Consider the following 16490-nt stretch of genomic DNA (forward strand, 5'->3'; position numbering starts at 1 on the left):
ACTGACGGCAGAAGGCCAGTCTGACTGTCATGTAAAGCAACCAATCACAGTTTGTTTTGCTCAGCATCATTTTTAGGGTTGTGAAAAAGTAAAGTCGATGTTCCTGTAATATCAGACCGGCATGTAAAATTGTTGGATGTAGTTTTTGCTATGAACTTCACATACTTTTACAATAGATCCATTGTTTAGTTGATCCTGATAAGCGCTCATTGTTACACTTGTAAACACAATGGCTTTCTTTTTCCATGAGGGGGTTTGGCATCACAACGTCTTTGTTCCCATAAGGACTGTTAAAGAACACGACACGCACACCTCCCAGAAATCCTGTACAATTAATCCAATCAGAGGACGACTTGGAAACTCCTAAAGTGTTTCCAAGTGTTTGTGTGCCATATGCATCAGCGTTCAAGCTTCCCTAGGAAACTTACATCCTGTGACTAGTAAGCATTTTAGGACACTTATGTGCTTCTATTGAGAACACCTTATTCGTAAGAATACTTTTAGCTATGAAATGAAACCAGGCATGACGGGAAACTTAAAACACTAAAGCTGATTGTGTATGCACTAAGGGATATAGTTCCAGCACTCCATAATACACATTATCTCTCATGCACCAGTTTGGCGCCAGTATATCATGACAGTGAAGAGCATTGTCTCACCTCCTCACTCATATGTCTACTTCAAAGTATCTGCTTTTGTGCCAGCCATGTCGATGAAAATGTAACCCCTCAGATTGAGGCTATTTACAGTAAATTCCTCCAAAATACAAGACTCAAGTTACGGTTGCAAAGAATGGGGAATGGCTACTAAAATTAAATGTATCCTTCCTTCAATCCATAAAGGGATTTTTTTTTTTTTTCTTAAATTTATTATATACTCAAAATATTTGTATGTAAAGGAAGATGCTAGAAACATGTTAAATCCACTTTGAAGCCATTGTTATGAAAAATGAAAGGGAGTTTTGTAGGAATGACCAGCATTAATGACTGTTTTTGATAAATGAGATGATAAAATACGAATTTATCTTACAAAGTAATTCTGGTGAGTTGTGATGTGGTCTTTATGGAGCATAAATTATGCATGAATGCTGCAGAAGAGACAACACGTTCTCACTCCCAAATCGTCACATATGGACTCTAGATCATGACCCCTTGATGTCAAGTTTAACATACAGGGTACCCCATTTAACGCCACTTTTAACACACAGGGTAACCCTTTTATCATCATTTTTTTCAACTTTGGCTTCATACACAGAAGCAATGGGCATGGGAATTTTGGCTTCATGTCATTGACATATATGTTGGAGTATGATTTTTGATTTAAACAGGCACAATAATTTGATTTACATTACACTATTTAGACATTTTTGAGCATGTACCCCTAAACCTAACCATTTGTTTACACCGATGAGCCAAAGTTTTATACGACCACTTGCCTTATATGCTACTGGTCCTCCACTTAGTTCCAAAACAGCACAGACCTGCTGAGGTATGGAGTCTAGAAAACCCCTGAAGGTGTGCTGTGCTATCAGGCACCAAGATGTTAGCAGCAGATCCTTCAAAACCTGTAGGTTGTGAGGTGGAGCCGCAGTGGATCGAACCTGTTAGTCTAAAATCATAAACATTTTGTGTGACTTGTGCTACAGTAGACCTTCTGTTAGCTCAGACCAGACAGTATAGCCTTCATTGCCCTAGTGCATCGATGAGCCTTGGGCGACCAACACTCTGTCACCAGTTTGTGGTTTGCCCCTCCTCGGACTACTGTTTGTAAATGCTGACTGGGAACAACTCACAAGCCTTGCAGTTTCAGAGACTGTTCGACCCAGTCGCCTTGCCATGACAATTTGGCCCTTGTCAATGTCAGTCAGATCTTTATTCCTGCCCATTACTATCCAACACTTTGATTACGAGAACTGATTGTTTGCTTACCATCTAATCTACCCTGACCTTAATATGTAGCCTTGTAAGGAGATGATCAATGACATTCGCTTCACCTGCTGTGACTGGTCATAATGTTTTGGCCTGTCAGTGTATTATATAATATAAAACACTGGATCTAACAGGCAGGCGGATACAACTACAGTCAATTTACTCAAAAAGTGCAAATGTTCTGTGGCCAAACGATTGATTTATTTGAGGAACAGACCCAAAATCAATCAGCCTGTCAATCCACCGTCAAGCTTAGATCCTGTGCAAACATTCAAAAACTGTGAACTGGCATTGGCTCTAGTGTGTCTCGTGACCATTTGCATCATACTTTTACAAATGCAAAGAATGAAATGTGCATTGATATGACGAGTGAGGCAAACAACGGAAAGCATTGGAGTACCCTGGACATCAAAAAATGACATAGCCTCTGCATTAAAAAGTGACACCAAGAGGTCCTGTGTTAGGTATGAGAACATGTTGGAAAAGAATGCAACTCAATGCAAATGAATCCCTAAACTAATCTGGATCTCTTCATGTGGATTTTCTATCTGTTCAATACGAGCATTTCTTATCTCTTTCAAATTCAGATCCCAAATTGCCTGCCGGTCTGGGACACTAAAAATAGCGGGGCAGAGTGACATTGATAATCTCTGTTAATGGCACATTACAGACTCGTATTTCTGCTGGAAACCAGCAGCTAAATCATTCGCAGTCGTCTGCTGCTGTCACTGAGCTGGAGTTTTGCCCCAAGAGTGTCATCTCTGGATTTCAGTTGGATAAAAAAAAAAAAAATCTGCACTTCAAAAGTTTGGAGTTTGAGTAGTTTGAAGGGTCTCTGTTTTGTAGGGAGAAAGATCTTCAGTGGATGGATTCCTTTGAAAATATTCTTACTTCTCGATATTTATTTTATTTGAAATTTTACGGATGCAAAAATAAGCTGATCTGGGCCACCAATTCACAAATTCTCCATCTCAATTCTCAATATATTCCATCAAAAACCATGAAAATTTAGAAATAAACACTTAAATAATATAAAAAAAATAATAAATCACAAAGAAAAAATACCTACATTTTTCATTTTCTTACATAGAGAATGTGTTCTTTTTAATTTGTACTTTCTAAGAATGTAGTCATTCCCAATCTTTTTTCACCTCTATTTATTTATTTATTTATACATACACACGTAAAGGATAAATGTGTGGTAAACAAGTGTAATACATTTTATTTATTATTATTTCTCATTTCTGTCTGTTCTTTGTTTTTTTGTTTTTTTATCTTTTATTTAATCCATTCTTTTTTTATCCAAATGAAACTTCTTGCATATGAAACTTCAGTGCAGTGAGAGACTTTCTGTACGACTCTCCTCAAAATCCATCTTACAGATCAGAGGTTTAATAACGTCGGGATGATTAGCAATGAGTTCATACACAGGGCACCACAAGTTTTGGGATTTTCAACAATATCCGTACAGATGGGAACCATAATGTTACTGCAAAAGATCAAACATGCAGAGCCTGAGATACAGAACATGTGTGATTAAAAGCACACAAATCTCATGCAATCCCACTGGGCTCAATCTTTGATCTCTGTCTCTCTCTCTTTAGGCTTACATCAGCGCCAAGCACGAGGGAGACAAGGTGATCGTCTTCGAGAGGGCTAACGTCATCTTCATCTTCAACTTCCATCCAACCACCAGCTACAGCAACTATAGAGTCGCTGTGGGGCCGGCGGGGAAGTATCCTTCACTTCTGCAGAGCTCTTCATGCTGTAATGCTCATTCAGTCTGTAATACAGGTGTCAAATTGAATATTTTTTAACTAAATCTAACCTGAAATTAAATATAAATATTAAAAAAAACAGATACAAATGACAAAACACAACAAAATTGCTAAAACTTAAACTAAACTTGCAATGTAAACAACAAATATATAAAAATAAAATGTAACTCAAGATATTAATAAATAATATAATACCAAAATAACACTAATTGTAAACAGCTGTTATAGTAATTTAATAAGTTTTATTTCTTTAATTCAAGTAATTGAAGTTGATATTAAAAGAAAAACAAATGCTAGATGAAAAAGTGAAACTTAAAAATCTTAAATAAAAATGAGAAAATACTGAAATTACTGAAAACTGAAATAAAAATAAATGAAAGCTAAATTGTTATATTTAAAAAAATAAATATGACAAAACACAATTACTAAAACTGAAATAAAAATAAAATAATGCTAAATAGTAATATTAAAAAATAATAAATATGACAAAACATAACAATTACTAAAACTGAAATAAAAATAAAGCTAAATAAAAATCTATGAAAATAAAAAATATGACCAAACACAAGACAGTTACTAAAATTTCAACAAAAATTACAATGCAAACTACAAATATAAAAACAAAAAGGAATAATATAATATAATATATTATATTATATTATATTATATTATATTATATTATATTATATTATATTATATTATATTATATTATATTATATTATATTATAATATAAAATTGTATAACAAAATTAATTGAAATAAAGATAAAACAAATGGTAGATGAAAAACTTCAACTTAAAAAAAATTAAATGAAAATTAGAAAGTTCTAAAATGACTAAAATAAAAATAAAGCTAAATAGAAAAACAAATATGATAAAACACTTAACAAAATTACTCAAACAAATAAAAATGAACATAAAGCTAAATAGAAATTAAAAAAAAAAACTAATAAAAATGACAAAGTTCATAACAAAAATTACTAAAATGCTAAAAAATAAAAAGTAATTCAAAGTATTAATAAATAATATCATGTAAATAATACCAAAATAGCACTAAAAATGTTATGGTAAAATAATTTGAATAAAGCTGAAAAATAATGAAAAACACATACTAGATATAAAAAAAACAAAACAAAACAAAAACTTAAACAATGAAAATTAGAAAGTTCTAAAATTACTAAAACTGTAATAAAAATAAATTAATGCTAAATAAAATATTTAAAAATGAATAAAAATAACAAAGCTCGTAACAAAAATGACTAAAATACTAAAAAATAAGTAGGTAATTCAAAATATATAATATAATAAAATAATAAATAATGTCATGTAAATAATACCAAAATAGCACTAATAATGTTATGGTAAAATTCCATAGCAAAAATAATTTAAATAAAGCTGAAAAATAATGAAAAACAAATATTAGAAAAAAACTTAAACTTAACTTTAACAACAAACATTAGAAAGTTCTAAAATTACTAAAACTGATAAAACTAATAAAAATGACAAAGCACAAATTGCTAAAACCTAAAACAAAATTACAATGTAAACAACAAGTATAAAAGTAATTCAAAATTTTAATAAAACTATTAAATAATATAGCTAATACCAAAATAACACTAATTATAAACAGCTGTTATGGTAAAATTCTGTAATCGTTTACTCATTTCTTCAGTGGAACTCAAAATCATTTTGAATATTGAATATTGTACTGGTCAAAAAAGTGGTCCATATGAGAGGCCATACAATAGATTTTGTGTGACAAAACGACTGAAATTTGAATTTGCGTCGACAGGAGGGCGAGTAAATGATGACAGAGCATTCATTAAAATGTTTGATTGTGTACAGCAGGTTTAGCTCCATCCGTTCCGGAGTGATCCTACAGGAAGTGTTTTCAGCAGGGAAGTGAAGGAGAAAGCAGCTTTCAGATACAAACAGCTGAGAAGCGTCATTATGAGCGCGAGAAGTAAACATGCAGGCGAATTTGCCACGCGCTACAGTGTGTATGACGGCGTGTTTGTGTGTCGACAAGGTGTCCGTGCTGGAACGATGAGAGTTGAAGCGGAGCGTCCAATTAGAGCAGAAGACAGATGAAAGTGCCACTCTGTTTCAGAAGAGGTAAACAAGCCTGACCCAACAAGTTCAGAGTGCTTTTTCATTAAAGCATCTCGCACACATATATCTGTGCGTATGCATCCATATATCTCCAGGTTATCTCACAGTCTTCTGTTAGACTGGATCAGATGGTTCGGCACTGTTGCTGTATCTTACCATGAGCTGGAGGAATGTTTTATAGGTTTAGTGTGTTCACAATGACCAGGGAGCTTCAGTGGACCTTTTTACACTTGGTAATAATGTTACATCCAAGATCACCTTGATCCATAAATCCATATGACTGTCCTGCATCTCTAATGCGTCTCCTTGTGATTGTATCTGATCTTTGGCTATAGTTTGGTTATTTTATAGAAAATTTTGATTTGGCAACCCATACACCACTGTATGGCAGATAATGCCCTGAATATTATTGTCGTTGTTTTTATTAATATTAATATTACTATTGATTTAAAATATTATAATAAAATAATGATGATGATAACAGTTAACCAACAATAATAAACATATTATTATTATTATTATTATTATTACAAACCACAATCTGTCTTATTTATTTGTTTATTTAAATAAGCTTATTAAATAAATAAGTGATTATTTAATAATACATTCATAATCAATAATACATTTATATTATAATTTAGCTTTATTTTCTCTTTTTTAATTTACTTTTCAAAAATTATCTGACTTGCCCCACAACTACGCCACTTTACAGCTAATAAAAAAATCTTAATAATATGAATAATAATAAATCATGAAGACTATTCTACAGAAGAGGATTACGGCCAAGCAATAATAAAAAAATAAAACCATCTCGAGATTGAAGTTGTTAAATTTCGAGAAAAAAAGTCGAGATAAAATGTTGAGAATAAACTCGTTAAATTATGAGAAAAAAGTTGTTAAATTACGAGAACAAATTCATTAAATTATGAGAAAAAAGTAGTTACATTTCGAGAAAAAAGTCGAGATAAAATGTTGAGAATAAAGTCATTAAATTACGAGAAAAAAGTTGTTAAATTACGAGAACAAATTCGTTAAATTATGAGAAAAAAGTCTTTTAAATTTCGAGAAAAAAGTCTAGATAAAATTGAGAAAAAAGTCATTAAATTACGAGAAAAAAGTCGTTAAATTACGAGAACAAATTCTCGTAATTTAACAAATTTGTTCTCGTAATTTAACGACTTTTTTCTCATAATTTAATGAGTTTATTCTCAACATGTAATCTCGACTTTTTTCTCGAAATTTAACAAGTTTTTTTCTTTGTAATTTAACAAGTTTATTCTAGACATTTTATTTAGACTTTTTTCTCGAAATTTAACAACTTTAATCTCAAGATGGTTTTATTTTTTTATTATTGCTTGGCCCTAATCCTCTTCCGTACTATTCCCAGTACTTTTATTTAGTAATTTAACCAAGCAAGTTTATTAAATAAATAATGAGTGTTTTAACTTTACATTCTTTGTATTATTATTTAATAGGGGTGTAACGGTAACAGTGTAACGGTACACAGAAATAACGGTTCGGTATGTACCTCGTTTTTTAAGTCACGGTTCGGTTTGGGTTCGGTACAGCTGGGTGAGAAAACAAAACATTTTTTTTCTCTTTTTTTTTTTATTAAACAATGTTTTACTGAACAAATTGTGTATTTGTCTTTAAACATTTAATTATGATTAAAATGTTCTTAAGGATAAAAAAAATCTATCTCTGATAATGCTGTAAAGTATTAGAGAACCCTTTCTTGCACATTACTATAATAAAGGTTACAATTAACAACAGAGCCCAAATGATTAAATTTAGTTGCTATTTATTTTTTAGATATAATCATCAGCACTCAAATAATAATAAACATTTTATGTATTATATACATGTAACGTACACATAAGGCAGTTTTTGCATCAACTTCTGTCTCTCCAATTCGTTGTTGAAATATAATCATTTACACAGTGACTGTCATAACTTGTTTTCATGACGGATTTATTTAGGCCTTTCATTAACTAAGTAAAATATAATTAATATATCAGCTAAAATAGTGCATATATTTAGCGAAACTAACAAGCTGTTGACACTGAATGGCTTCTCTGAGGTAAATGGTAGGGGAGTAACGATATATCGCAGTACGATATTTCACGATGCAAAAATGTTACGATATGTATCGTAGAGTGATGGCAATACTTTTACGATATAACGGCAGCCAAATCTTATTGGTTGAGCTGTCGACGTGACCTACTCTGCAACATGGAGGTGGCAGTAAGAGAAGCCGGGTTGTCAGCTCTCTAGTTCAGTAAGTGTTTCGGGCACACATCGAATCTTGCAAGAAGGTTTAAACGTTTCTCGCGTCAGTCTCTTGCTTGGTCACGTGAGAAAAGTCTTTCACCGCAGTGTCACAGCAACAGCTGTGCTCATAGAAAAGCAAAAGATGCTTGCGATGCTTTGCTTTAAGAAGTTAGGGGACGTTCACATATTGTGTCTTTTCCGCGTGCAAGTCAGTTATTTCAAATGTAGCCACGCGGCAGCCGCGCTCATAATGGAAGCAACGCGGTCACGACGCACATGTGGTGTGTTTTCCAGGCGCATCGAGATGAACAATTCTCAACTTTTCAGAATGCCGCAAGCAGACCGCAGGTCATGTGACAAGAACCAACTGATCAGTTATGGCCTTTCCGTAACAAAACAACAAAAGCTCAGCCGAACATCTGATCATAGCTGTACAGGGTGTTTTTTATATCTCATGTCCATAAATATATCTAGTAGTAAAAGTAATGCATGGGCTAGAAATCAATTTATCCTTTGCTGAAACTTCCTCTTGGTGAGCGCAGTTTATGGTTGCATAGCAACGACCGACGCCACGGGAGCGCAAGAGCTTTGGAAAGAAGGAGAAGTGGTGCGGCTGCATCTTCCACGCGTTTTTAGATGCGATATGTGAATGGTCCCTTAGGATTCTTTATTCTAAGTTTGTTAATTTTAAGACCTATTCAGCTGTTAATTTGAATACAGAAGGTTTTTATTAAACCTGAAATGTTATCTTGTATGTACAACAAGGAAAATTATTGAAATTTGTTGGGTTTTTTTTATTTCAGTTTCATTTTGTTCAAAATATCGTGATACGTATCGTGAATTCCGTATTGAGATACGTACCGTATCGTGATCTGAGCGTATCGTTATGCTGCGTTCACACCAGATGCGACTTGCGCGAATGAAACGCGATATTCGCGCGTAGATGGATGCTTGGACATATTGGGTTTACTCGCTTCATTCGCGCGTGATATATATATATATATATATATATATATATATATATATATATATATATATATATATATATATATATATATATATATATATATATATACACACAATACAGACCAAAAGTTTGGAACCACTAAGATTTTTAATGTTTTTAAAAGAAGTTTCGTCTGCTCATCAAGGCTACATTTATATAATTAAAAATACAGTAAAAAACAGTAATATTGTGAAATATTATTACAATTTAAAATAACTGTGTACTATTTAAATATATTTGACAATGTAATTTATTCCTGTGATGCAAAGCTGAATTTTCAGCATCGTTACTCCAGTCTTCAGTGTCACATGATCATTCAGAAATCATTCTAATATGCTGATTTGATGATCAATAAACATTTATGATTATTTTCAATGTTGAAAACAGTTGTGTACTTTTTTTTTCAGGATTCCTTGATGAATAGAAAGTTCAAAAGAACAGCATTTATCTGAAATACAAAGCTTCTGTAGCATTATACACTACCGTTCAAAAGTTTGGGGTCAGTAAGAATTTTTATTTTTTTGAAAAGAAATTAAAGAAATTAATACTTTTATTCAGCAAGGATGCATTAAATCAATCAAAAGTGTCAGTAAAGACATTTATAATGTTACAAAAGATTAGATTTCAGATAAACACTGTTCTTTTGAACTTTCTATTCATCAAATAATCCTGAAAAAAAATATTGTACACAAATATTTTGTACAATTGTACACATTAAATGTTTCTTGAGCAGCAAATCAGCATATTAGAATGATTTCTGAAGGATCATGTGACACTGAAGACTGGAGTAACGATGCTGAAAATTCAGCTTTGCATCACAGGAATAAATTACTTTGTGAAATATATTAAAATAGAAAACAGTTATTTTAAATTGTAATAATATTTCACAATATTGCTGTTTTTACTGTATTTTTAATTAAATAAATGTAGCCTTGGTGAGAAGACGAAACTTCTTTTAAAAACATTAAAAATCTTAGTGGTTCCAAACTTTTGGTCTGTACTGTATATAGCTCAAATTGAGTAAAGACCGTTTTTTACAACTTATCAGATTGTCCGACCTCCTCACTCACTTTCTTTCAAACACGATCCTTTTTATTTCTGTTTCTATAAATGTATGAAGATGTACCGCGACGATGATTTTGTCCTCCATTGTTGTTTCGAATTTCTGCCTCAGCTCGCTACGTCACGTCACTACTAGAGCAAGTTCCTGATTGGTTAACGCAGCGCGAATTTACGCCAAAGTTCAGATTTTTCAACTTGCGAGTTTTGCGCAAACGCCAGAATCGCTCAATTCGCGCCACATCATTCGCGCAAATCGCGTCGCAGGAAGTCTATTCACGTCTTTGCATTGACTTAACATGTAAATCACTCGCTCTTAACGCTTCATTCGCTTCCGGTGTGAACGCGCCATTACTACCCTAGTAAATGTTATAGCCTATTATGTGACATATATTGTTTATAAACTGTTTTACTCACATCTTTCTGCGGTTAAAACGATTACACGGGACATGATACGTTTCAGTAAGTTGTGCTGTATCTTTCAACATACCTTCATGTTCATTCATTCTGTAGTAGTGAAGAAGAGGAAGGGATGATCATGTTCACTTGCATTCTGTGCTGCCTTTGAACTTTCTCACCACATCAAAAAGCGTCAAAATGGGATTTATTGTTTGAATTTCATGATAAAATGGACAGAATTTGAAAGATGGCACTTTGTTTCTAATCAAAAGTAACAAAACACAAAAATTATAGTGTGTTTATTGGTGGTTAATTCTGGTTTAAAGTGATTAGGCTAAAAAGCATTACTACAGGGTTCCTACGCAGTTTGGAAAAGTATGGAAAAGTATGGAATTTGATTTGAGTAATTTCCAGGTCTGGAAAAGTATGGAAAAAAGAAATCAGAGTATGGAAAAATATTTGTGTTTCCAGACTATTGTCTCTATTCAGTTTTCTAATTTATTATACCTGCAAACTAGACACTTTACAGCGAAATTAGCTCTTTTGAATCAAAATACATAACTTATGTGAATCGTGTAGATCCAAAGAGGTTTTTTTCAGGGCGAGCGCGTGTCTCAGGATTCTCACAAGAATGGAAAATGGCCTACTTTCCCATAGACTGGAGTGAGTCGTGATCTTTCTTGGTGCTCTGTGGCGTGATAGATCGCTGTAGCGCTCGTGAACCGACCATCTCTTCTGCTTTACTAGTTACAGCGCAAAATAAACATGATTGAACATCTGAAGGTATGTTGAAAGATAAAGTACAACTTACTGAATTCTGTATCACATGCAATCGATCAATCATTGTTTCAACTGCAGAAAGGCATCAATAAAACAGCATGTAAAAATATCACATTTAGCCTACCTCAGAAAAGCCGTTTAATGGCCAAAAACTCATTATTCAGCTACAAAAATGAACTGCAAGAGGAGCATTTTGCTAAATATATGCACTATAGGCTATTGCATATTTATTGTATTTGTACTTAACATGTGCTTCGATAATAAACGCATAAATCTGTTTCATGACAGCCACCATTTAAATGTTTAGGCCTAAATAAAAAAAAAAAATAGAGTAGAAAAATAATTGTCATTAAAAATTTATATAAACTTCCTTATGTGTAATTTAGCCTATATGTATGAAAAGTATGGAATTTTGAAATGGAAAATGTGTAGGAACCATGTTACTATGCGTGCACCCCCCCCACCCCCCTTTGGATTGGAGTGTGGATTACCTGTTACTGACTGTATTCATCGTCTAACTGCATGAGCGGAGCCGTGACGTCTGTACCTAGACGGTTCGGGACAAATACATACACCGTTACACCCCTATTATTTAAGTGTTTTATTTTATTTTCTATTTTATGTCTATTATATTTTATTTATTATTTTTTATTATGATCTTTGTCACTGCATACAAATTAGGCAAACTAAAGTATACATTTCATTAGACTATTCCAAAAACAAGACGATTTTGGCCAGCAATAAACTACTATATTGCAGATAAATCCTAAATAATAATAACTGTAATCATTCCTAATATTGATTGATTCATTCATTCATTCACTGATTCATTCATTGATTCTGTTTATTTTTATAATTTCAGTTTTTCTTTTTCTTTTTAATATCTATTCACGTGATCATGAATTACTCACTTTCTGATCAAAATTTGATTTGAAAATTCTAATTTTACCACAAATATGATATCTCAAAAAATACAGTTGAATGCATGTGGGCCACTTAATTTTGTCATTGTTTTGTGATATGCCAGGAAACATTGAATTAGCCATTTTGGGTCTTGTGACAAACTGGAGAAGTTGCATGTACTTTGGCAAATGTTCAGCTTGGGTGTATCTTTTTTTCTTCTTCTTCTTCTTTATACTGAATAGTTTGCATGACACATGAGGTGTTTTTTGTTGTCTGGAAGCGTTAGCATGCATTAGTGTTTACATCTCTCATGTGGCCAAATGCATCCCTGAAACATTGGAGCACAAAATATTTTGGACCCCGTTCACACTTTAATACCAGGTGTAAAATGGGCCAATATGAGGTTTGTTGTCTGTTTACACATTAAAAAACACCTTGGCATGAGCTCCCGCCACTTCGAATGACAGCCACAAAACCCATATTTTTGTAAACAAGTGGAGCTACAGGTATAAGCCAAACAAAAAAGCTTCAGGAAGAAGATGTGGTCATGAATTTGGTTTCTAGAGAGAGAGACAAAGCACTTCAACGCCTTAAAAAAAAAGTCTCTCCTATGTCCTTTCAGTAGGATGAGCAGAAGCTTTGTTCCTTAGGCTTTTTCTCCCTTTTTTTCAAACTAGAAGACAAAGTTTCCCCTGAGTTAAGCACTCCACCACAAACATCAGCCATTAAAATTCTGTCGACATCAGCTTTTGACAAGAGCTCAAACCTTCTACGATTTTTTTTCCCTCAATCTTTCGTTCTCTGCTCTCAATGGGTGTGTTCTTCAGGTGCTTCTATCCGTTCAGATGGATGGAGTATTGTAAATCCCAGTTGGGTATCATCATGACAACTGATGTGTCTTTGATACGCTGTGTGCCAACAGGCGTCTGTGATTGTGTCAGGTCATCATTCTCCTATTATCTGTCAGGGGCATTTACCTGAATGCCATTCTAAATAATTCAAGCATATCAGCATTCCTCCTTGAATCTGTAACAGACATGTCCTTAGGGCAAAACAGCAGCATGCTTTACTACTAAAAGGAGCTTGATGACTTTATGCCCCCAAAAATACTTAATGAATCTGATAAAGGATGGAAAGGAGAAAAGTGTGTGAGTTTCTTGAACAGCAAATGATGTCTGCCTAAAAAGCATTGAGACGCTTCATACACATCTGAAACTAAGATTTGGTGGGAGTGATATATTAGAAGCATTTCTCACTTCAAGTCTCTTATGCTCACAATTAAAATGAATTGTAATTTATTCCTGTGATTCAAAGCTGAATTTTCAGCATCATTACTCCAGTCTTCAGTGTCACATGATCCTTCTGAAATCATTCTAATATGCTGCTTTTGCGTATGCTTTGAGCGGGAATTCTTTAAATGAGGAATATTGTGATGTGTTCATTCCTGGAAGAAAACTCTTTAATTTACTAAAAATACCATATTGTTCATGTTTTTGTCTTAAAAAATACAATGGAAGAAACAGGTTTGTCTTATATTTAGGCTCTCGACTTTTACGTAGGACTGTTACGTCCTACTGAACTGTGTCTTGAGGTGTGTTAACCATACTATAAGTGGGATAATTGATGAAGTGCCGTTGAATTATTCGAAAATAATGCACACCTGAGGTGGTAATTACCATTACACCTTGGGTGTGCATTATTTTCTAATAATTCAATGGCTCGGAGTCAATTATACTGCTTATACTATGGTTAACACACCTCAAGACACCGTTCAGTAGGACGGTACCCAGATTTCAAAATGACAGTAAGATTTCACTTCTACAATTAATGACATTTTGATAGGCTACATGGTTTTCACTATGAGATGGATAACCTAACTGTTACAATTCAGATGGGATACATGGTATTTTTATGGTATGCCAGAAAGTGTTTATTTTTTAATTTGATTGTTTGATTGTTAATTTGATTGTTGGTACATTTCTCCTGTATTTACCATATTTACCATTTTTGTATTTACAATACAAAAATTAAAATATAAAAATATGCAATATGAAAATTATTTTCAAATAAAAGCATTTTCTTTATCAACACTTGGTCCCAAATTAGCCTGATGGACAGCATCATTTATGCCACATTTGTAACCCTGTTACCCATTGTGGATTACACAGTTTTTATTTCATGCATTTTGCCTATTTATTTTTATTTTTAATGTTTATTGCTTAAAAATTGCTTAAAAATCAACGTTTTAAGTACCATGTTTTGGTAAAAGGGTTGCAAAACTTTGTTGAAACCACTTAACGATAACATTTTTATAAAGGTTAAGCTTTGGAAAAGTTCAGTCCTATTTCAGCCTATTCGTTGAACGTTGCGGTAGCGTTTGCCCGATGTTTACTAAAAGAAAAGGATTCAAGATGGTGCTAAGAGCAGTGTTGGGGAAAGTTACTTTTAAAAGTAATGTATTACAATATTGCGTTACTCCCTAAAAAAGTAACTAATTGCGTTACTAGTTACTTTTTATGAAAAGTAATATCTTACATTACTTTTTCGTTATTTTTTCTTACCTGGGCTGGGCTTGCTTATTTGTTTTTTAACAACAACAAAAAAAGTTCTATTTTGGCATATGTTCAGGCCCTTTCACACCAAAAGTAAAATGAATAAGCCTCAGGCTGAAGGAAATGCATATTACACCTGTACAGTAGAGGGCGCAGCTCAAACAAACCTTTCAGCTTTGCTGCCATTCTGGATTAAAGAAGAGTAGGTTACAGGAAAAGGTTACTCTTATTTCTAAATCTAATCTAAAGTAATTTGTGTCTATTAGTATTGTTGAATTAGATCATTGGAGGTCAGCGGCAAAGACATTGGTAAATAAAGTGCGATTAAATACATAAAGTATATTTGTGTCATTTAATAAAGTTAATTATTACAGGTTTGCTTAAATTCTGAGATTGCATTTGTTTTATTCATTTTAACGAATGCTGAATGTTTTCATGCAAGTGAGATAAGTAAATGCATGTTCACATTTAGTCTAGATCTACAATAACCATCATTTTTAAACCGTGCACACGACACCTCTGCACTTTATTTCTGTCAACATGGGGACAGAAGAGTCAGTCAGTAAATGTGAAAAAGTAATTTGCATTGAAAAAGTAACTATTTTGTATATAAATTGAAAAAGTAATGCGTTACTTTACTAGTTACTTGATAAAGTAATCTGATTATGTAACTCAAGTCACTTGTAATGCATTACCCACAACACTGGCTGAGAGATTATAAACAGTGTTAAGACTTTATTTCGAAATTTGGTTTCAGAATCCTTCCCAGCGTCAAGACCTGTTTGCCCCTCAAAGGACAAGCTGCCATTACTGCCGCCACTAACACATGAAAGACACGAAATCACAACCCTCTTCGCAATCATGATCATGCACACATTTTCTTCAGGTCATCAGTGCTTCTGAGTCCGAACGCCCTTAGACCTGCCACCCTTTCGTCTGCTATTTTCCCTCCTGTGAGCAAATTGACTTTGATCTCAGACCCTCCCCTTTGTTCAGCAAGGCTTGGTTGATTACAGTGCTTCACTGAAAGTGCAGCCTGGCCTCAGAGACAAGCATCTGTAAGCGCTAACAAAAACATAATTGCTAAAAGCCTCCAACTGCCAATTTCAGCAGGAGAGCCACTGCTGTTACACTGGCACGCTTGCCAGGGAACATTGAATTAGCCATTTTGGGTCTTGTGTATTCGCTTGCTTCGCTCGTCTACGCACACACACATACATTTAGTATTCTTTCCGGCATGCTGTTTTCTGTGCTACCTGTCATACTTTGGTCCTGGGTGACATTCGTGCTTGTCTAATGGGAATGGGTGGTATTGATCAATGCACGAATGCTTAAGGTATAAATATAAAGGATCCTTGTGCCTTATGTATGCTCTTTCTCTCTCCGTCTCCCCGTAGACGTCTTTTTTATGATTCTCAGACGTGGCGTCTGTGTGAATCCATTGGGGGCGGAACTGATATTCTGCAACGCAGCACTTCTTGCTAAAATCTCGCTTCTGGTGCTCTTCCTCTAGAGCCGCAACATCAAATGTTGGCATCGATAACGTTATTGGTTTCAAAAAGGCTCGGAAATATATTTCCAATGTTGGGGAGCCAAATCCCTTCTGAAAAGACTAGACTAAACTCATCTAAGGTGGTTTAAGATGATCTCCTTGCCTGGTCAAGCTGTTGTTGAATATATAAACCCCTTAAAAACCAGCAAAC

At 33.8% G+C, this 16490-nt stretch overlaps 1 protein-coding gene across 1 annotated transcript in view; it reads left to right on the plus strand.

Annotated features, from left to right (window-relative positions):
* The window catches only part of gbe1b (glucan (1,4-alpha-), branching enzyme 1b), a 188567-nt gene that overhangs the window by 142736 nt on the left and 29341 nt on the right, over positions 1 to 16490 (plus strand). Inside the window, exon 14 of the mRNA XM_067365860.1 lies at positions 3533 to 3663. Within this exon, the coding sequence (XP_067221961.1) occupies positions 3533 to 3663 (131 nt within the window). The remainder of the gene's footprint in view (positions 1 to 3532; positions 3664 to 16490) is intronic.

The sequence above is a fragment of the Chanodichthys erythropterus genome, chromosome 17 (assembly GCF_024489055.1).
Source record: "Chanodichthys erythropterus isolate Z2021 chromosome 17, ASM2448905v1, whole genome shotgun sequence".
Classification (NCBI taxonomy): Eukaryota; Metazoa; Chordata; class Actinopteri; order Cypriniformes; family Xenocyprididae; genus Chanodichthys; species Chanodichthys erythropterus.